The 23,481-nt window shown below is 42.2% G+C and overlaps 1 protein-coding gene across 1 annotated transcript in view; it reads left to right on the forward strand.

Moving 5' to 3' along the window:
• Positions 1–23,481, forward strand: part of NDUFB9 (NADH:ubiquinone oxidoreductase subunit B9) — a gene marked incomplete in the record, with an annotated part of 311,819 nt that overhangs the window by 14,813 nt on the left and 273,525 nt on the right. Inside the window, 1 exon segment of the mRNA XM_044066598.1 lies at positions 18,474–18,666. Coding sequence (XP_043922533.1) covers positions 18,474–18,666 — 193 coding nt within the window.

Genomic DNA, 23,481 nt, shown 5'->3' on the forward strand with positions numbered 1-23,481 from the left:
TACATGAGGGGAAAGAAGAATCTACACCAGGACCAGAAGGTTTAAGGGATGATTTTTATAATGAAATGAAGGCAGAGAAGGAGGGGTTTTGAAAGTAATAAATTTAATGGATGTATGAAGGGATTAAAAAGTAAAGAAATTGGAAAAAGGGTGACAAGAAGACTTCAACCAAGGCCAGTAACTCTAGGGAATGCAGGTTATGTAAATTCATAAAAGGATGATAGATGTTTTGGATGAAGAAATAAGTGAGGGTGGTAGAAGATGTAACACATAGGAAAGGTGAAGGAAAAATGTTTGCGTTTAATGTGGCTCTTTGTGAAGACTGCAGTCTTGTGGGAATGGCTTAGAAGCATGAAGCATGATGGGGAAAATGTGACATTAATATTGTCTTATGCACATTTAGTATTAATGGCATGTAAAGTATGGATGAAATTAGTTGTAGAAACTGAAGTATCGTGGGGAAAGTATGTTTATATTTGAATAAATAGAAAACATTAAGGATTTGGGGAAAGTAGTGTAGATTGGGGGAATTTATTTTACAAGAAATGAGATTATTGTGTAAGCAGGTTGTAATAGAACAAGGAAGACAATTGCTGAAAAAAGTGGTGGAAGGTATTCCATTTATCCTTCTAGAAAAAACATACATTTGTACTGGGGAAATAGCTTGTTTAGATGGTGTATATATGTTTTCCAGTTTTGCTTTTTATGGAGTTCAAGATTACATCTAGTGAAAAGAATAGTATTAAATATAAAAATGAGGGGGCTTGGTGTAATAAATACTGTTCATTTTTTTTAAATTTTCCTTCAGTGCACTTACTTTTAGTATTGAAATTGAACACGAAAAAGTACAGTAATAGGAATGTTATGTTTACCAAAAATAAATACGGGAATGTAAAGAATATGAAACTTAAAATATGGAAAATTTGGACTGAATTATATCAAACCAAATATGAAAAGCTGGCTCAAAGTGATAGTTTATATTTCAGTGGAGAAAAATTTAGGAAAAGATGTCCAAGACGCAGTTAAAGACAAAAGATTCCAAATTTTTTATGGAAGGGGATTTTTTTATGGAGGCTTGTGTTGAATAAACTGTAAAAGTAAATATGAAATTGTAAGATATTTGAAGAAAAAGTACAACCCATGTAAAATTGATTAAATGTCGCAAAATTTTGACTGTAAAGTTTTGGGAGTATTTTCAAAAAAGTCTTGTGGAAAGGATTTAAGAAGGAAAAAACTGAACAATGGGGCCCAATTCCAAAATACTTTTTTCCCCCGGATTTAATAAACTCTGTGTAGTAATAGTGTTATTCCTGCATAGAGTGAATGGTGTCCCTGTCTGCATCGCACCTTGCATATTAATAAAGGCTCGCTACTGAGCAGTCTACACTGATATTGAATCAGTGCTAGGGGGTGTGGTACAGTGCTCTCAGATCTGTAACACACCCCTTGCACTGTCAAGTGCAGTACAGCACTTTACAATAAAGACTGTGTCCTCTGACACTTTTAAATATGAAGTGAATGTCATGTAGGGGGTGTGTTAGAGTATCCATTGTGAAAGTGCTGTACGGCACTAAAACAGTAATGAAAGTGTGCTTGGACACTTGGAAGTCTAATGTGTAAGTTTTAATTAATGGATACATTTTTTTTTTCCTGGAAGGTTTGTGTAGTTGAGCGGGTTTGTGTGGCGCTTTGCTCTGCAGTGCTTAAACGTATGAAGAAGCTATATAGAAATAAATAGCTGAAATTTTCACAGCCAAGTGGTTAGTCACTGCTTTGTGTGCAGTAGGTGCACGGTTCGAATACCAAGACAGGCCATTCAGCTTTTACATGGGAAAGCTTTTTATATTTTCTATTTTATTTATTTATTGATGTAGGTGGTGGTATTTGCTAACCATAGTAGTGCAGTTTGTCCAGATTCCCAGCCTCAGTGGAGATATGAGGTGAAAAACCACCATTTAAACACAAGTGTCCAATACAGTACAGTCACACCCCAACGTAACGTAATGAAAGCACACAGGGGGGAGGTCATGTAAGGTAAAATACATACACTTAATAATGTATCACTAATGAGTAATTAATATCCAATTCTTATTTTTTTTTAATGAAAGTTTTGTTTGCCCTTAGCTCAATTTTACTAAGCACTGCTTACAGGACTGGTTTGAGCAAAACTTAGCAGTGCTTAGCTGGTTTGAGCATTAAGTAGTCCTATTCTAAGCACTCCTCCACTCAGTTGAATGGATTTGCGCACCACTAAGCATTTGCCACTTTAAGTACTGTGCAACACAGCTTAGTGGATTTGCGCACTGCTGAGCTGTGTTTAGCATTTTTGAAAATGGTCCAGTGATGGCAAAGGGTGGGAATATGGCCTTATTTAAACCGCACAGGAGGGAATACAGGCAGAACCTGTTAAGTTTGATCCCTGTAGGAACTATGGCAGGTGCAGCAGAGGGAGCGTGCTTTCAGGTGCAGAGCTGGGGTATGTTTGGAGTCCAGGGTTATGGCTGGGTTCCTCATAAAGAACCATGACGACAGACTGCTGCAAGGCAAGTACCAGGGCTCAGAATAGAAGTCTGAGGTCTGGGACCATCTGGTATGTGAGCTTACTAATGCCACTGGCAACCCTGCAGTGGTGAGCAGGTCTGTCACCATTATGACGACCTGAGACAGAGGAAGGTCCAGTGGATCCAAGATCCTCGGGCCCAGAGTGCCCCATAAGTTTGTAAGTATATCAGCTGGTGATTTATCAAATTGTACTATGAATATCTTATAGACTGGTATGCATAATGGTGTGTTTTCCCCCCACAGCTGCAGAGGAGAGGGCTCGTAACATTGAGGCCCACACAGGACAACTGGCGAGGCTGCGCCGACAGTGTGGCGAGTACAGATCTAACTTGCAGTATGTACTGCAATAACTAAGAGTGTATAATTGTTTACTGTCATTATGTATAGTATGTTCTGAGTGTACTGACTAAATGTGTTATTAGACCAACATTGATATAAGTGATTAATACGAAGTACTGTGTAATACAGATGAAGGCAGTAAACAAGCTAATTTTGATGAAAGAAAGCCAATACTGTAGTAATAGTGTGTAGGAAAGAGCCAATACTGTAGTAATAGTGTGTAGGAAAGAGTCTGCTAAGAAAGTACACTGTTGCTACTGTGAAAGTAATAAATGACATTCATTCATCATCTACAGGATATGTAGTACAACTGAAGTTAGAATCTTGAAAGTAATAAACCACTGTATTGTGTCACCCTAAGCTTATTCCCATGAACTTTTTTTGTTTAATATGGTCTGTTGTTGAAGACATACAAGTGTACAGGTGCTACATGGCAAATACGACTGAGTGCGTAAAATCACAGGTTTGTCTGATAACCAGCTATTATGCCAAACTGTAGATGTGGAGCTGTAAAACAAGATACAATGACAACTGATGTATGTTCTGCATTAAGATCTGAACCTTGAATAGTAATGTATTATAGTGTGTTCCCTGCAGCATTGTGTGTTAACCTTTGCATTTCAGCTATATGTATTCCTGAATCTAGGTATGCTGATGCAGGCAAGTATGGGACTGTAATAGGTGTAGACTGCAAATATATGATGTGCAAATCTGTATGGGTCAGGTATGCAAACCAGTACCCTGCTATGGTCTGTACAGATCACACACGCAGTCACATCCACTAGGGGTTAAATGTGTACACCTGCATTCAAAGTATTCATACACAGTTCACTAACTATTTATCGTGCATGACACTGTGACACTCCACTTTTATATTACAAGTTCAGACTTTATCACCAAGTGAGTTGTAGGCACAAATCAGTCAAGTAGCACACACCAATGCCCCAGTAGCTCAGTGTGATAAATAGATCTGTTCATCTTTGCACACACAGACCACGGGTTGAATCCAGTTACTGGTACTAAGATGTGTTTATAGTTACACACAAGTAATCCTGAGTATTTGTAGAAACAGTCAGGTAGTGTTGTATTTTCTCCACAGGGCTCACAGGTAAAGAAATGTTTGTATTAGCTGTATGAAGGGTATACTAATATGTACAAATGTTCCAGTGTCCAACCCCATGCATACAAATGACAGCAGGATAATAATATGCACCATGCACTCTTACTTAGACATCTCTCAAGTGTCACACTGTCATGGCTAGTGATCACTGTTACTAATAACCTCGAGCACAGATGTAAATCCAGTAGAAGTATGCCATTAGCACACTCGCACATCATCAGTGCAGGGTACACCTTGTTAGTCATATATGTAAACGAAACACTAATACCTGCACGAATGGCAAGTGCATGGCTGTACCACATAAACCAACCAACAACAAGAAAAGCCAGCACTCTAGTGTAGCCTCCCGCTCCCGCAAAATGTATTTATTTCTTCATTCCTCCATAGAAAAATACCCCAGTGGGGTCATACCGGTTTCGGCAAGCGCCTTCCTCAGTGACCATATTACAATAGTAATACATGGAAGACACTAATTAAACGCATTAATTTATATCCAATACTGCAGCGCCCTCTTATGGATGAAAATATATAGCTGTATTGCAAAAAATATATTTAAAAAATTAATATATAACAAAATTACTATGTATAACAAAAATACAGTGGAAAATATATATATGTGTATATATATATATATATATATATATATATATATATATATATGTGTGTGTGTGTGTGTGTATATATATATATATATATATATATATATATATATATATATATATATATATATATATATATATATATTAAACTATTTTCAAATAGTTAAAATTGTTCATTCAACCCTGGGGTATTTTTCTGTGGAGGAATGAAGAAATAAATACATTTTGCTGGAGGCTGCACTAGTGCTGGCTTTAAAAAAAAAAAAAAAATACTTCAAGGTCCAGCATTTTCACTCTTTAGAGCATTCACAATTTTAATCATTCAATGTTCTGATATAGACCCATAAAGTGAGGGCAGACCATAGAGTATTGAGCAGTACTGTTGTGAAAAATATAGCCTATACATTTGGGGACTGTTTCTCTCCCCGCACCCCTTATCTGCATAAATTATTATTCATGTACTATGGTATGTTGTTTTCAGAACCTAATTTTGGATTTGTGTTCCATTATTCATATATTTCAGTAGTTGCATACTAACATACCTTGTTCAAATTCCATTGTTAGTGGCCTGTTGCTGTAACTGTTACTGGCATGCTGTTACAATGGCGACTGTTATTCCAGTTATGCATGTGGTGTGTTTGCTATGCAGTTTTTTTCACTTCTATTTTGGGTTAATTGAAACACCCATGCATGCTGTTATAACAAAGTTTTGCTAATGAGTAACCAATAAAATTTGACAGACCTCAACACTATAGCACGTAGGCAGATCTGCCTGTCCCGCCTCCTCTGGCCGCGGCATTGGGTCCCAGCATGTCTGGGACCCAATCTCGAGCTGTCCCTTCCTCTGGTCTTGCACCACCCTCTGGTGGAACCACCTCATGAGACGGGGCCCACCCCCCCCCCCCCAGGCACGGAGAGGACCCTGTCACCCAACACCAGAGTTATGGGGCGCAGAGTCATCCAGAGGGATTCGGATGTCCGCCTGCTCCAGATCGAGGGCAGACTGACATACCTCGAGGGGCAGGCTGGCCCCATCGTCAAGCCCCCAGCACAGCCACCTTCAGGGCCGTGAAGGGGCAGTGGTGACTGCCCATGGGTGTGGACCTGTAGCAGTATGCACAGTCAAATAGAAAAGGAAAGTGTGACACTCGCATCTACTTGTCTCCTTACTCACACCAAGACACATTTACACAGTACAGTGCTATAGAATATGAAAGTCTGTTAACAATAGCCAGACATAGCATACAAAACAGTGGACAGTATTTCCACCTACCCTCTCTGATGCTGCAGCTCCCACACCTCAAAAATGTCCCCCTCACAGGCCAGGAAAAGGGGCAAGGCCCACATGATGGCCTTAATTATAGCACTGTTTTGCCATGTCATTGGCTAATTGAAAGGCATCCCAAATGTCTTGGATGTAATTAGCAAGTGGGAGACGCAGACTGGTGCACAAGCCATCACCTGTTCATGAGCATTACCTGCAAAAGGCAAACTGCTGCCTATGGTAAATAGGTCTGACACTTTCTTCATGAAGACGGACTGCGATTCTTTACAACACAAGTGGATTTTTTCTGACAAAGGAGTACAGCACTATACCAGGTATGTCACAGTTAAGCATGTAATGGAATGCAGATGGGGGATGCAGTCATGAGAAATAGGAATTTAAACAGCAAGTTTCAGCACTTCCTGGACTGACATGTTTCTGTTGGTCTGCTTTCTGCAGTGACCTAGATCGCAGCTGTGGCCCATGAGTCACCCCCGCAAGGGTCAGCTCACATATGACTACTACTGGATTGTCTGTTGTACAATACTGACTGAATTTTGTAATTAATCATGTCATTTGTGAAAATTATGATTCATATGCTTGTCTTACAGATGTAAGAGAACTGTATGTTATGTGGATATTAAAGTACTGGTGCACAAGTGTGTGTTGAACTGTATGTTATGTACAGAGCTCATACCTCTCAACTGTCCAGAATGTCCACATTTTTGCCTCATATTTTTAGTCTGTCATACATTTCGGCTGGCAAATCAAAGACTGAAGTCATAAAATATCCTTCAGAAAAGTCATGCTAATGCAAAACCTGTTATTCTATCAACTTTCTAAGTTTGCAAGACCAATATTTAAAAGGAGTCACTATTTTTGGGCCTTTGTCACCCCTTTGTTTGTGCTTTTGTCCAGATGTCTTGCTCTCAGAAGTTGAGAGGTATGACTGAGCTTCAAGAATGTAACTACAGTGTACCGTACTGGAAAAGAACAGAAATGTGTATAAACTATTACTTGTGCAAATGTATGTATTAATAATAGAAGTTGGAAGCCTCACATACAGAGATAACTTGGAAAACTTCAAGAAAATAAGCTGTACTTGTTTTACGAATGTGTTATCTCTGTTACAGTGCAGCAAGCAGACATAAATATCTACAGCTAGAGGTTTTTGTATTGTCTTGAAACATAAATAATTGCTAGGTTAAAAATGTAAGTGTTTAACTGTTATGAATTCACTTTCTAGACAAACATCTGAGAGAGGTGTACTTCTGACTCAGAGGTGTTAAAATGCATGTTAGTTGCCATTAGCCTGGGAACTGAAGGCAGGTGACAAAGATTCATGTAGTCTGAGCTAACCCAGCAGTAACTTTATTATTAATGTCACACCTGTCAGAAAAAGACCATTGCATTTTGTATGTGTATTTGTGTCTGACAACATCCACTCTTCTGTATTTGCCTTGTTTATAGTAAGGAACTAGGAAGAAGTAATTTTGTTTACATATACACTGGAATATAGTAGAAATTACTTTTAGATGTTCTCTGTATTTGCGATTGTTCTGCAATGTTGTCTTAAAATGTTTCCTGTGATTATGAACTTTGTATTTACTGTATTGAGTATTGTCTTGTTCCTTAATTTAGTTATTATTAAATATAGTTAAACCTTGTAATTGTGGCTGATCTGTTTGATATATAAGCTCTTAAGAGTACTTGCGTATGTATTTGGTGACATTGTATAGCCCAGTCCAGTAGCCTTGGTCACACTAACCATTTGGGTAATAGGCACATCACACAGTAGCATTCGTCACCCCTGTGGTAAGGGCCTTACAGTAGTTGATAAAGAGCTGGATTGTGGCAGTCCTAACTACCTTTTAGTCTGGGCAGAAGGGGCCGTATCTAGTAAACCTGTGCCAGCCTTTTCCAGAAGTGTATTTTTGATTTATAAGTCAAATCTCAGTGCATGTGTCAGCTACTTGGCTAGGGACACGAAGCCCTGGTTGGACAGAGAAGGGTGATGGAGGTTTTGGCTTGACCACTGTGCTGACATGTTAACCATATAGCTGTGCCAGTGGGGAGTTATTGGAGATTTAGAGAGAGTGAGAAACCAGCCCCAGGCTAACTTATCTCTGTGTGCTGTGAAGGGTGGTAGTACTTTACTGTGTGTGCGCTTGTCATCCTCCCATTGTGTACGTCCCTCACTGGTGCTAGTGGTGAGGATTGAGGCTTCTCTATTACTGGGCCAGTGCAGGGGCGTCACACTGACAGTACGTACTGGTGGATACATCTGGCAAATCCCTCTGTCTGCCAATGTCATACAGGATTATTTCACAGATTGTCCAGGTCTCCTTGACCATCCTTGACTTACTCTGGTAAGGTCACTGTGCACTTCACACCTGTATCTGATTGCCTGACACCTATGGCTAGCATACCTGGTGGGCCCTACAGCAGGACAGCAGGTTATAGGTAGTAGTGGGGGAATGCTGGCTTTGGCTCAGCAGCAGTGTGTACATACTCGGCATACAATGTAAGGGAATGGATACAATAGCAGATGTTCATGCGCCATTAGTGTGTCCCCAGGAGTCTGTCATGTTCATACGCATTCCCCAAACTCTGTGCACAACAATCACGTATTGTCCAGCTGGTGTGGAAATTGTCTGGTGGGGGGGGGTCTACATCTGTCAGACACATATACACATTCCGCAGACATCTGGGTACTAGCTGTCAGACACCTATGAGGAGGTCATGCTACAGTGCATATGTCCAGCTGTCTGTTATTGTGTACCTCTGATGTTCCTGGAATGTCCTCATGCACCTGTAGTAGCACTCGCTTATCTGTCTAATGTAGGCTGGATGACGTGGTACTGTGACGTTGCCCATAGGCGACACCCAGCAGCCAACAGTGATGTGTGCAGGCACACAACACAGTCTGTCACAGCACTCAGGCCATTTCTGGTATTCCTAGTACCATGTGAGGTTACTAGGCTGTGGGCCCTGCCACATGTTAGCCCATGTGTATGCAAGGCAGCAGCTGATGTTCCTGTCCAACAGGGACGCTGGTGGTATCCCAAAGGTGTATGTGCTGTTAACTATCCAGTTGATCAGGTTATGCCTGCAAAGGTGTAGGTAGCTAACCTGCCTGATGGGACAGGGTGCCCATTCCACCGCAGGGTGATGTGTGGGACACACGTGAGCTGCCAACAAGGCCAGTTAGGTCAGTCACCAGGTTGAGGATGTGTGTGTTAACACAGTGGAGCATAACTTGCACTCGTGCAGCAGTCCTAGCAGTGTGGCGACTGTGATTGCCTTGCATGCCACAGTGAGGTCGCTCCTGAGGAGTATGTATGAAACCAGGTAGTGGGTTGGCCTTGTAACCTATAGGTGTACGGTAGATGTTTGATGGCCTGGTATTCCTTGGTGGGGAACCTCTGTGAATGTCCCCAGATGCTGCATGTGCTGTGTGACGTGAATGACTAACTGTGCTGATAGATGGAAAGGGTATAATGTGTGTGCTAGTGGTGGATAGTGCTGGCAAAAGTGGATGTGCAGGGTCTATACGTAATGGTGGCAAATGTATGCATTCCTGTGATGTTCTCCTGTTCTTGTCTTTCAGGTGGGATGTACAGAAGATGGAACCCACCGTTCTCAGAAGCCGAGACTGCTGCAATCCTCGATGCCCTCGGACTCATCACTGGGTACTGTTGGGAAGGAGCTGCCAAAACCTGCAAGAACGCACTGCCCTTTAGCAGAACTGGTAGCAGCAGTCCATGTGGGCCACTGGGACAGGAGCTACAAACAGGTTTGACACCATGCCAGAGAAGGTCTGCAGTTGTGGCCAGGGACCGTGCTGGTACAGGTGGAGGGTGTGCTACTCAAGCACCACTCTAGGCCACTGAGGAGTTCCTTGCAAACCTTGGTTCAGCCACCGCCTCCCAGGAAACCATGGCTACATATGTCGTGGAGGTGGGTGGCACAGATTCCAAAGCAGATGAGTGTCCAGGTAAGCCCCCAGTGGGTATCACGGTAATACTGTAGTATTCATAGTGGTAGCCTTTGCATACCTGTACACACATGGCAGGTAAGCTGCATTCGTGGGTGGGGTTTTGTAATGCACGCATGTGATTGTCAGCAATTTGGGTACTATCACAGTTTGTAGTGTACACGTTCATAAATGCACATATTATCCTCTACCAATGCCACGTGTGTGTGTGCTGACAATACCTCTTTCTCACAACTACATAGGTACCTCTGGTGTGGCTGGGGAACATCATTCTGAAGCCAATGAGTGTGGGACTGTCATGTTGTGTCTCACCAATACCCTAGGCATGTTGGGTGCCCAACTGTTAAGCTTAGCCATATTGCAATATGTGCATGTTCACTTGTTTTGGGGCTCACTGCAGTGCATCACACTGGTCATCACAGGAGCCTGTTCGCAGGAGCTTTAACATATTGGTACATACTTTTGTATAGGTGTAGCCATTGTGCTATATAGGGGTACATTAGTATTATGAACACAGGTGCACTGTGTGTTAGGTGGAGGTCCATCACATACTCCCACTTCTCACGCATCCCACAGGTGTACAGTAGTAGCAACATTAACTGGATGTAACTGCACTGCATGTTGTTGAGAGCCTGTCTAGACTGCCTGTTGTGGTCTAATCATGTGTTGTGCGTGGCATCAGTCAGAATTTGTGGTCTGTATAATGCCTTTGTGGCACCTCTCCTGTGTGTGTATCAGCAAATATTATAGTGCAGGAAGTAATTTATGTATGTTGTCTTCCCCTCGCAGATGAACATGGGGGTTGGGGTCTCTCCCTCACAACCTGATGTCAGTGTCTCATCAGACTCTAATGATGGTGGCCATAATAAGGCACAGGTGGGGTTGGGGGCTGAATCTGTACCATTGGTTGACATCCCACTTCCACCCACAATGTCTCCGCACACAGTCAGTATGCTCACACATACCTAGTACCCAGCAGCCTAGATATTGGACAGTCTGAGGGTGGTGGCATTGAACAGGGTAGTGTGTCGACTGTTGGCATCTGTGACTGTAGACACTAGTTGTAGCTAGAGAGCTGCCGAGGTCCTGGACAGGCAGATTGACAGGGGTGCTCGGACTGCCCATCCAGTCCCTGTCAGAGGTGTCGCAGCATGTCAAGCATCTGATGAAGCGTAGCTTTGCACTACGCGAAAGCGCTTATTCATATCTTATATTAAAGTGTTTTTGGATTTATGCGGTGTTTTGCTTTTGGTCTTTGACAACAGTTCAGAATTTGAATCGTGTTGGTGTCTCTTACTACTTTTTGAGTGTATTCCCTTTTACTTTTTGGTAAGAGCCGCCTTTAGCTGAGAGGAGTGGTCCTATCTTTGGCTTGGTGTCGCAGCATGTGTCACCTGATGTATGTTTCGGTCCATCATGGAGCCACAGGCATGTTGTGAATAGTACACCAGATGGTCAATCAGGGTCATGGATACAACACTTTTGGCATGCGTGACACCCTCCACGGCATTGGTGATGCCGTACGTCATTTTGCTGATGTCATGGATACACTGGGTGCGACATTCAGTCCTTAACCATGCAGTGTTTGTGCTTCAACATGTGGTGGGAGTAGGGTGTCTGACACGTGGACATAGGTCAGCAACATAAGCTGAGAGCCCACGTGGCCATGCACTTCACACTCCTGTAGTGGCAGTTCCACCAGCACCATCGAAGGGAGGGTGCTGTGCACACCACAGTGTAGCAGGCCATGGGCACGTGGTCCTCGCTGGTCCCATGAGGGACACAGACCCAGTAGACACCGGTCACAGGAAATAGTACCGCATCTGGCCTTGGGCATGGTGATGCCAGTGACAAACTTGGCAGAACCAGTTCCCGTGTCCATGGCCAGAGACTGAATGTTACAGCCTGCTATGTACAGTCCGTAGCTGTCCAACATGCCCTTGTGTAGGGCTAGCACAGTGCTTGACTGTGCGCATACACACACACACACACACACGCACGTCACCATCACATACAGGTCACCAGACACTCACAGCTCCTCTCCATGGCCCACCTGATCACCACTCCTCCAGACACACACACAATATGCTGTCAGCTGTATGGCCCAGCCTAGGCCTTTGGCAACCCCACACCACACCTTGTGTATGTGATTATACCTGTGCCACATCCCTGTTAGCCATACTATCGATGCAGGGACATGCTAATAAGTGTCTGATGCACAGGATGAATATAGTAAAGGTAATACCAGCGTGTAGTGTACATGCTGTATAAGGTGCTGTCTGCTGGCAGTTGTCATGGGTACACACCGAAGTGTATATACCTTTGTGCCGTGATGCTTTATTGCTGTTAGTTCTGCAGTCTGACAGTTGTCGCACAGGCCTTATTCTGTTTCTGTTCCAGGTGTGTGTGTGTGTGTGTGTGTGTGTGTACATTCGGGGGAGCTGGTGCCATTACCGAAGCAGAGTATGACTGAGTGGAAACACGGAGACCTTTTCATCACCAAGGTATAGCTGTATATTTGCATGTTTACCTAGGTGTGTATGCATGCAGCAGTGTGTGAAGGACATTAGGAGCAGACAGCGCAACCTTGCATGCATACCCCTTGACACAGCCAGCTAGCCTTCATATGTGTCACCTGGGTGTTCCATAGGATTGCAGGTTTATACATACAGCAGAGGTTACTAAGTGTACTGGCCCCAAGTCCCTTACAAGTCTAGCCATAACTTTTATTCCTAACAGAATCATTGATTAGAACATGTTGCCCCAAGCATTGCTGGACACAGGCTAAATCCCAGGGACAGATGCCCCCCCCCCATCCACTTAACCTTGATGCAGTTGATGCGGGTATGCATGGTACTGTGTTTGACATGTTTGGGGAGTGTAGTCCTGAATCAGGGCAGCATCTCGGAGCCAAACCTAACTCTCCAGCATGTGTTTTTGCTATGTGCGATTCAGGCCTCTCGTGCCAGTGATGTGCACAGAGTTATACTCTCATATATGGGCCAGCTGTTGAAGGGCTGAGCAGACTAGGCATGCCACAGATACCTGTGGACAACCTGACCGATAACCAACGGGGCAGTACTGATTACAGGCTGTCTGCATGGGTCAGGGGTTGAAGGCCGTGGCTGACTCTTTTTTGGGTGATAACATAGCCTTTACAGTTTCTGCAGATGTCTGCATAGGTGCATAGCAGATCGGCCATGCTGCTAATGTATTCTTGTACTGATTAAGGACTCTTCAGAGGTATTGTCCACCATTTGTCTGGATGCGGTACCTTTACCTATGTGGTGAACTACATACAAGCATTTTCTGACCACTGCCACTACTTGTTGCCGGAATGCAACATTGTTGGTATCCTTAGTACCCAGGTCTGTCATCGCAATCTGTATGTTTATGGGGTTGGTGCTGATGTGGGAAACGCTAAGGTCATGTCCTTGCCAATATGGTATGCTGACATTGTTTCCATTCAGCTTGAGGCCAAGGACCTTGACACCATTCCATACCCAATGTATTGCCCATTCCAGTGTGTTGACTAGTTGTGGCTCAATGACAGACTGCACAATACTCAGTTGACACTGCCTTAGGCAGTGCCTACATATGTGGGTGGTGGCAGTTAGCATTCATGCCTATATACATGTGAGTCATTGGGGACAGCAGGTAGTCACAGGGCCTTCATGTCTACATATTGCACACACATAGGTGACAGATTGTGGTTGCCACATTATCAAATGTGGACTGCGGGACATGTCTCGTAGCAGCGTGACAGTTGGCAGAATGTACCATACCCATGGCAAGTGCAACACCCAGGACTTTGGTTTGCTACTATGACACCTTTGTGTGACATTACCTTAGCTTATGCTATTTGTCATAACATTAAGGAGCTTCTGATGTGCAATAACTTTTCTATGCAGTTAGTAGACAACTTTATGAAATGTTTGTTCTATACTCTCGGGACGTCTGTGTTTTCAGTTGTCACAGGTCACACCTTGGCAAACATGGACTGCAACCTGCAGGGTGGTACAGATACTGGCCACAACTCTGACCTGTACATATGTCTGCAGAATGTCCTGATGTTTGCCACACATTTTTTTTCCGTTTGTCATAACATTGTAGTTTTCTGGCAAATTATTGGAAAATCATTACAGGCTAACATTATAGATTGACTAATATTGTCATGTCACAACACGTACCCTTTGGAAAGTACATTCAAATGCACAACCTGTTCTGGTATCTACTTTACATTCCATGCATGTCGCAGCAGTATGTGAAGGCTGTGCTCAATGTTTGGCCTTTGCCTCACTTTTCCATATGGCTTTAACCAGATGTCTTTCTGTGAGGAGTTGAGAGGTATACTAGTGGCAGTAACTGCTGCAAGGGGACACACACACACACACACACACACACACACACACACACACACACACACGACTCGCCTTTGTTGACAGTAGAATCACTACCTACCTGGTTTTGCATATAATGCTGCTGTATACATAACACGGGCACCACAGAGCTACTATAGTGTTGCAGTGTCTTCCACTACTATTTAGGTGGGTGACGATTGTAGGGGCTGTTAGGCTTGCCACTGGGGGGGTTCACATGCCTTTACTATGGTAGAGCTATGATAAAAACACACATGCGCACTGCTGCATGGGGATATGCATTGAAACACACATGCACAAAGAGTTGACACTTTTCTTATTAGAACACAAAATCTGTCTTGTGTACAATACAGACTGACATGACTATTGCGCACGCCACAGTGCCTTTGTGTTAGAAAATGTGTAACTGTGCTTCTAAGGTGGATGACATATGTAGGGGCCCTGACTAGGTTGGCAGTGATGGAGTTAATTGGGTAGAACAGGCACAAATGGTATAACCACCACAATACACACAGGCAAGATGGCCACAGGAGATATGCATACAGAAACATATAAACTCACACAGTTGGCAATAGTCAGATTCAAACACCTACCTATCTGCTTCTATGTGCTATAGTGCATATTGCATGTGCCACGGAGAGTATATGTCAGGGGATATAACTCACAACCTTTTACACCCATTAATCTTGGGAATGCCTTCATGAATGGTGGGGTATACCACCCAATTTAGGGACTGTTCTCACGTATTGCTCTTAGAAACCTAGACTAATGATATGGTAACAGATTTGCATCAGCATGACATTTCAGACTGATATGACCTCTGAAGATGACACGTCTGTCACTATGGCAGCTGTCCTATATTTGCCAGTGATTTGTCATAAAACCCAGTTGTTATGAGACACTGACCACGTGTTGCAAACATCTGGACATTCCGCATACATCTGTACAGATGAGTGGTATAGCCTGTAGAGTTTTGACATGGTGCATCTAAGGTGAATGACATCAACAGGCTCTTGAAAGTAATGCCATGGTTAAGGGGGGGTCAGCAGGCCTTAAAATGGTATAACCAACACCCACAACAGTCGCAGGGGATATGCCACACACACACACACACATTGAGATTCAACCCCCTACCTACCTAGTTGTATGTACTATAGTGCTGCCCACTTATTGCATGTGCCATGGAGCTTATATGCCTAGAAAGTGTCCCAATAGTGGATTTAAGGTGAATGACATGAACAGGCCTTGTAAAGTAATGCAGTGGGAGGGGGATCACCAGGATGGAACAGGCCTCAAAATGGTATAACCAACGCACACACACAGTATCACAGTTGCCAGTATTGAGATTAGAACCCCATACCTATCTAGTTTTCTGTATTATAGTGCTGCGTACTTACTGTGTGCACCACAGAGCTGATGAGGCTGAAGAGTGTCCAAAGGTACTTCCAAGGTGAATGACATCAGCAGGCTTTGTAAAGTAGAGCGATGGAAAATTTTACTGGGTGGGAAAGGCCTCAAAATACTTACACACACACACACACACACAAAACAGGTGATGTGAGATTGCAACCCCTGCCTCACTACTATTACACAATGGAGCTCACGTTCATATTGGCAAGTGCCACTGCTCACAACTGGTGTGCAGATGTCTGCAGCAGGACATCACTCTATGCCATTCAGGGTATTTCTGTGTGTGTGTCTCTCATACATTATATGTATGTATATGTGTATGTGTGTGTGTATGTATATGTGTGTGTGTATATATATATGTGTATATGTGTGTGTGTATAATATGCATGGCGCAGTGGTACGGCGGTAGCATTGTTACCTCACAGCAAGAGGTTCTCCCGTTCGATTCTCGGCTGGGCTTGGGAGTGCCTTCTGTGTGAAGTCTGCATGTCCTCCCCGTGGTTGGGTAGCGTTTGAAAGACATGCATGTGTAAATGAGCGTGACTTAGTTGAAGGTTGAGCGTCGAGCTGGCACCTCGGCGTTTCGTAAAAATCTACTGCCAATCATTAGCGGACTGGAGTTCTGCTGTGGCGACCCCTTACCGGGAAAAGCCAAAATACAAATGGGTGTGTGTGATTGTGTATGTATATATGTATATGTGGATATATGTGTGTGTGTGTATGTATGTATATGTATATATGTGTGTATGTATGTATGTATATGTGTATGTGTGTATATATATATATATATATATATATATATATATATATATATAAAATATTAAATAACTGTAGGCGGAGGCAACCATGCATAAATGTAGAGTTCAACAAATTAGTGTACTACTTCGTACTTAAAAACAAAACTCTTTAATGGTGTACACGGAAGGTAAGCACTTTCGCATATGCTTCTTCAGACTGAAGAAGCATTTGTGAAAGTGAAAGATGACATGGGTGAGGGATCGCTCTTTAAGTTTCACAAACAGACTGCCTTGAGACGACTTTCTCATTGTGTATTAAACATCATTTCAGTGCTGGATTAAAGAATGACATAACATACATCTGGTCCGGCTTTCTATATTGGAAAAATGGACCGCAAATTAAGGGAAAGAGTATATGAGCATTTATGTTATATTTCCAAAATGAAGTGAACTAGCCTTTCCAGATCATACATTCAAATTTAGGGCTATTGACTGTGTGAATTCAAATGGAAGAGGAGGTCCTGATTCATTAATGTTGGAGTAACTTGAATTCAGGTGGCAGCTTCGTACAGACGCCTGCCATTTTCCAGGATTGAATGAAGTGTATTCTATCCTGTGTATTTTTAAATTGAAAAATCTAGAGAGGTAGGCTCATCAAAGGTGTGAGTGAGTCTATACCCTCTGGTTGTAAGGTGCTGTCATGTGGACAGAATGGGTCAGGATAAATTATTTTAATATTTTAATAAATTATTTTAATATTTTTATTTTCATCAGAATGAAGACATTAAAAATATACATGAAGTAATGTTGATTTTGAATTTTAGGCTAAATATTTTAGAGTATATTTAAGGCATTACTTGTAAACTATTGAAATGTTACAGTTAATATGTGGATCTCATAGGGAAGGGTGTCCTTAAATGGAGGTATGTGTTAAGTATCACATGATTGATGACTTTTTTATTTAAACTTTGCATTTGTACATGTCTGTTTTCTGAAGAAGTCTCCCTATAAGGAGAGACGAAAAGCGCTTAGTAAAATGAACTTTATTTTTTACTTGTGGGTGACCAGTGGAGTGATTTCCTACCTTTTTTATCCAGTTTGTGGTTTTTTTTTTTTGATTTTCTGGTGTTTACATGCCACCAACTTAGTCAGATGGGGCCTTGGTTTAACATCTCATGCAAAGAACAGCATACTGCGGAGGGCAATACCCTGTTATGCTGCACTGCTATGTGACTAATGGAAAATTAGTCCAGGCACCTGGTGGATGAGACTAGAACCCACACCTTTCTGACCTTCCAGCAGCAAAAGCAAGTGTACTTCCTGTTGTTGCACATCACATGTGATAGTCCCACTTGCCGTTTTGCACAAAGTCACTTGCACTTATTTTCACTGCCTTGCTTGTTGTGTACACCAATTTCCTCTTTTGGTCTATGGAATTTGTTACATCACCAGTGTTCTCACTGGGAGTTCTGTCACGTCACCTTTGTTCTGCGTGTTTTGATTGCAGTGCATCTGTGGCTTGATATGCCAAAGACGTTTTGAGAACATGTATGATGGTTTGCTGATCTGGAAAATTGCAGTGATATTTGTAGCAAGCATAGCTTATAAACAACCAATTTAGTGTTTTGCTTACTTGTCTAGTAACTTTCTACTTTTCGTGTATTCTGAGGGTCCCACTGTTTCTCAGCACCCATCTGATACTTTTCTTTTACTGTATGTTGAGGCATCCTGTGTATCTTGGTAGTTGCTTGTTTATGAATTGAGCATTACAATTTCATATCTATTTTATAATAGTATGTTTTCTTTGTAAAATTGCACAGGCTCCTCCTAGCTGTTTTAGTCTAGCCTTCATCAGATCTAAAGATGATTACATGTGTTGGTAGTTGCCTGCAGCCACAGTTTTTGGTCTTAGTTAAGTGTGTTTGTAGTAAACTTCTGATGTGAAACCTAATTAAAAAGGTTGCTGTGTATGTGTTTGTTAGTGCCAGTCAGTCTTGGGTTTCCATACGTAAAAATGGTGTGATTTAGACTGATGAAGCCCATTATTTTTCTTTTTGTTGTTGTAGGGACAAATATCGTTTTTATGCATGTTTGCTAAGAGCCCGCTTTGATGAGAATAAAGATGAAAAGGATATGGTGAAAGCTGTAAAACTTTTGAAATTGGGTGAGGAGGAGTTTTGGGCTAATCAGCACCCACAACCCTATATCTTCCCAGACTCTCCTGGAGGCACTTCCTATGAGAGATACGATTGCTACAAGGTAAGAAACTTGTGAACTGTCATTTATAATTTGTAAAGTTTTGGTGTTGGATTTCTGGTCTTGCCTTAGCGTTCCAACTAGGGTTCTGTGATCATCCACTCTGGTAGTTCCACTAAGTAGGTCTTCAGAGGTTTGCTGTACAGTATTTTGCCTGTCAGTTTCCTTACCCGTGGTGCTTGCTACCTCACTGACTTTGGGAGTGGTCAGTTTTAGCAGGTTTCAGTCGTTTGCTTAAACCTATTTCTTCAGTATTGTATATGAAGGAGATGGTTAGTGCATGTTTTTAGTTTTATGGCAGTTTGTTCATTTGTGCAGTTTTTGTGGAGAAACAACTGTACAAATTGAAATTATTTTATAAACACAGTTATTTCATCCTTAGTGCTTTTTGAAAATGTTAACTTTTTAATATTGACTAAAAGCTGGGAAGTTGTAAAAATGCTTTTTGTACAGGTATTGTAGCTCACTAAAGTGATTTGTTTTTGCTCTAGTTTTCTTCCCCCATCCCCTTGACCATTGAGCCTGTTATCTGATGGGCCCATTTGTTTCTTCACATCTTCCTTCTCCTTTCTGATGCCCTCTGGTGGTGGTGAAGTGAGAGTTACTGCTGTGGCCTTCCATCCTGCGGGAAGTGTAGTACATTTTTTATGATGCTCCTATGCCCTTATCTCCCTTCTAGTTGCTAAGTGATTAAAAGGCCTTGCTGTGCTGAGGCTAGAGCTGGTTATTTCCTTCCACTTGCTAGTGATACTCGACTAGATTGCAAAGCTGTCCTTTACTGGACTTGCTAGCCCCCCCACCGTGAGTACAAAGAGCACGTTTTCCTTCTGCCAGTGAGCATACCTGCTGCATGCTAGACTGACATCCTCTCTTCCCCCATGAGCTACTTTAGCAGTGGCTCCCATTCCTGCATGGCAAGCTCCTTCGACAGGATGCAGGCAGGGCATAATCCTTCTGTGGCGGTGAACAGTTGTATTTGCTTTTTACTGTGTTCTAATTGAAATTTTAAAAGATTTTTTGTCTTAAATTAGTAGATGAGAGAAAAATATTTTTATGCTTATATCTCTAGGCCACTTTAACTATCTTTCATTCTTCAGAAGTTACATATGTCATTCTTCAGAAGTTTGGCCTTTATGCTGTTTTATTACAAGCAACCTCCTCTGTTGATTTTCAAAATAAGGTTGAGTCAACTTTTGTTATGTACTTTTAGCAAAGCACTTAGTAAAACAAAACATAAAGTACATAAAATAAAATCAGAAATGGCTAAAACACATTTTGTTTTTTATTAGCCTATGTATCAAAAGAAGGTGTGCAGACAGTACTTGGCTTTCATTCATTTTCCAAGAGAATGACATAAGAACAAATTATTAAAAGGGATGTGCAAACCAAAAACTCTCCAGGACATATAAATTGCAGTTTGCAAGCAATTAATGGTTATGATTTAAGCTTTTAATCGTGGGTACTCTACTTGGATACAGAAAAAAAACTATAGAAATGTGTAAAGTAAGTAATAAACTTACTAAACGTAGATGGAGCTCCTGTACCAGTTACACCCATTCTTCTCAAAAGCCGGTTTAACTACAAAGGTTTTCAAGGATCTGTAAAAACAACACTATGGAAGACTTTCTCTCTGCCATCTTGTGAACAGATTCCATCGGTACAGGGGCTGGCAAGCAAAAGAACCGTAGCTCAGGGTTTCCAGATGTACCTGTGGAACAACCAGCAGCTCTTTGGCAGTAGAGCTTAGTGCCTGAGAAGGGCAGTTGTAGACTAGACTATGTAAGACCCAAATCATGCATTGATGGATAAAATCAACTGCAAGACTTTACTTTTTCGGATTTTTCCCGGTTAGGGGTCATCACAGCGGATCACTTGTCCGCTCACGGTTGGCAGTGGATTTTTTTTTTTTTTTTTTTTTTGCCTGGCGCCCAACCTTCCACAGAAGGCACACACTCAGAGTGTCCAATCCACCTACAGCATGTCTTTGGGATGTGGGAGGAAACCGGACACCCGCAAATATGAAAATTGACTATTGACTAGAAGCCAATGCAAAGTCCATGGGACAGGTAATATGTGATTGAGCATAGAGTATCAGTAAAGTAGTCTGACAGTGGAATTAGTAGTCTGACAGTGGAATTTTGCTGCACTCAGTTTAATGTTAGTGCTGATAAGTCCCAGGTAGAGAAAATTATAGTGGTCAAGGCTGGAAGAGGAGACCAGAGCATGGGGAACCTCCCAGGGTATCAGAGGCATAAAGTGCTTGTTTTCTAGAGGTGTTTATGAAAACAATGTGGTGATTTCATCACATCTAGCATCTCATCCTTTGTGAAGTAGTTAGCAGAATTATGATTCTGAGAGTCCTGGCTCAGCAAAATAGGTTCTCCTAACACTAGGTTGTCTTTCATATTTATTGGGGAGAGCAAGACCTGTGTGCCCTGCAGGGCTATGCTAAAGCCAGAGTAGCTTATATAAGTTGTGTTTCCCTGAATCTGTCTCAATGAGCTGGGATTCAATGAAAATAAGCTGTGATACAGGGGTGAGAGTAAAACCCAGATTGAGTCCATGAGCCTCTCAACTGCAGGGTAAGACTTATAACAACTTTCTCAATTTCTGCCTAATCTATAAACTTTTTTTTTCTAGGTAAAGCTATTATCAAATAAATTAGGGTCCAAGGATGATTCCAAGCAGATAAGGGAAACAAGAACTCTAAAACCCTAGCCTTCAGCAAATATGCCACTATTTGATATATTATTGCCACTATTTGATATATTATTGCCATGCCATCCAGCCTGTCCTAAACCAGCCTTGAGTGGGGGAATCAGTGCAGTCCATAAGCTTTTAGTGAGCATAACTGTAATCACAGTAAAATTGCTTGTCTTAATGTAGAATAGCAAACACTGTATATATTTGTGTATAGATGTTTATATACAAGAGCACATTTTATCCCCTACCTGTAATGCCCTTCTGTTCCCTGAAATACATGGGATCTTGTTTGCCACCTGAAGAGACCAGACTTTATCTGTGAGGACTCAGTGAGAGCTAAGTTGTTAAATTTTCAAATATCGTTTCTGGCAGAATCTAGGTTTAGATAGTGCAGTATTTCTCATGGTTGTTTCATCCCTTCCTACTTTGCTGCTGTTGCTGTTCTTGACTGATCTTTTCCATTGTGGGAAATGTTTCCTCCTTTTCCTACCCTTTATATATACAAAAACAAATCTCTTAACCTTTATATTGTACTTTCTTCTTAACTTTATTGTTTGTTTGCTACAGCATCCTTAGGACTATGTATTCTAGTCAGAGGTAATTTATCTGTAAAGCTGTTAAAATGTCTGACAAAGCCTCTGGCTTCAAAATGCAGTGCTTCTGGGCACAAGATTCCCTGCTCTCTCAAGACCTGCACAACTTGTTCATTTAATGTTTGGGGACTGGCCATCTCCGTGTTGAATGCAAGTTCTGTGCCTATTTGTGGCCATAGCTATAGTGGACCACAGAAATTGATGTCAAAGGGGCTTCATGTTCAAGCAGGAGAATCGGCCCATCTTGCTTCATTTTCAGCTTCTCTTTCCTCCAAGAAACCAGTCAAATCAAGACCTCAAAATATAGCAGGGAATCAAGACTAAAGAGAAAGAAAAGAAAAAAGGTAAACAAAAGTCTAGACCCGGTATGAAGTCTCCTGATCTGACTCTCCAGTAGGGGCCAGCAGCCAAAAATTCCAAGATGATGAATCCAACACCATGCCAGGAGCAGCAATGGATCCAAACTGTCTCCTCTTGCCACTTAATCCCTGAAGTCAGCAAGCTCTAGACTCCATTACTTCATCCCATATGATAGACATTTATCTTTGAGACCACCTTCAGTGTCTCTCTCTCTCGCCCTTTCAGTTGACAAGAATCCCTTTCTGAAGACAAAGTTGACAGGATGATAATATTTCTTCGAACTGAGATTCTTATGGGTGTCTCCCAGCACCTCCCACCTTCAAGGTCTTTCCCAATTAGTTCCTGCTTGTTTCTCCTTTCCCAGTCTGACCTTTTCCTGGAAGTACTAGGGTGGAAGGAAGCTCTGGTTTCAAAAATCCCAATATTTTTCCCAGGCCACTTCTGGTTACAGAACCCCCCTGAGGGTTGGAGGACATCTTCAATGGATGTCTCCTTAGGATCAGAGGCAGTCAGCAAAATCAAAGGTTTTAGGTTCCCTTCACAGAGAAACTCTTTTCAGTGCTCCTGAATGGTTGCCTGACTGCATCAGGGTGGTTTAGTCAGGGGTGCTTACTCTGCACCTTTGTCTGAATAGCCATCACTCGCGATTATTGGATACAAAAGATAATCAGAGACTGTGTTATTCCCCTTGCTTTTTCTCCAGTCAACAAAGAGAATTTCCAATGTTCTCCCCAGTCAGATGGCTGTAACAGCAGCAGAGGTAGCAAAGTTATTGGAGTCCTCTAGGAAATCCCACCAGTCTGTCAAGGATCCAGAAACTATTTAGGATTGTTTTTGGTCCTAAAGGGGGGGGGGTTGTGCCAATTCTGAACCTCAGTCACCTAAATTAGTCAGGCAGACAGAGTTCCAGGTACAGTCCATCATACCTCTTCTGAGGAGGGACAGCTGGATGGGCTCCATAGACATTCGGAATGCTTGTGTAAAAAATAGTGAAGCAATCCAGAAGGTTTCAACTCTTAGCTGGTAGCCAGTCACTTCCATTTCAGAGCACTGCCATTTGGTTTCACCATAGCTCAAGGGTTTTCTTCAAATGTATGGCAGACTGCTTGGGTCCTGAGTGTTCCCATATGTAGGTGACTGGCTCCTTATTGCTGTCACCAGA

This window comes from Protopterus annectens, chromosome 3.part1 (genome assembly GCF_019279795.1).
Source record: "Protopterus annectens isolate FY-2018-M chromosome 3.part1, PAN1.0, whole genome shotgun sequence".
Taxonomy (NCBI): domain Eukaryota; kingdom Metazoa; phylum Chordata; order Ceratodontiformes; family Protopteridae; genus Protopterus; species Protopterus annectens.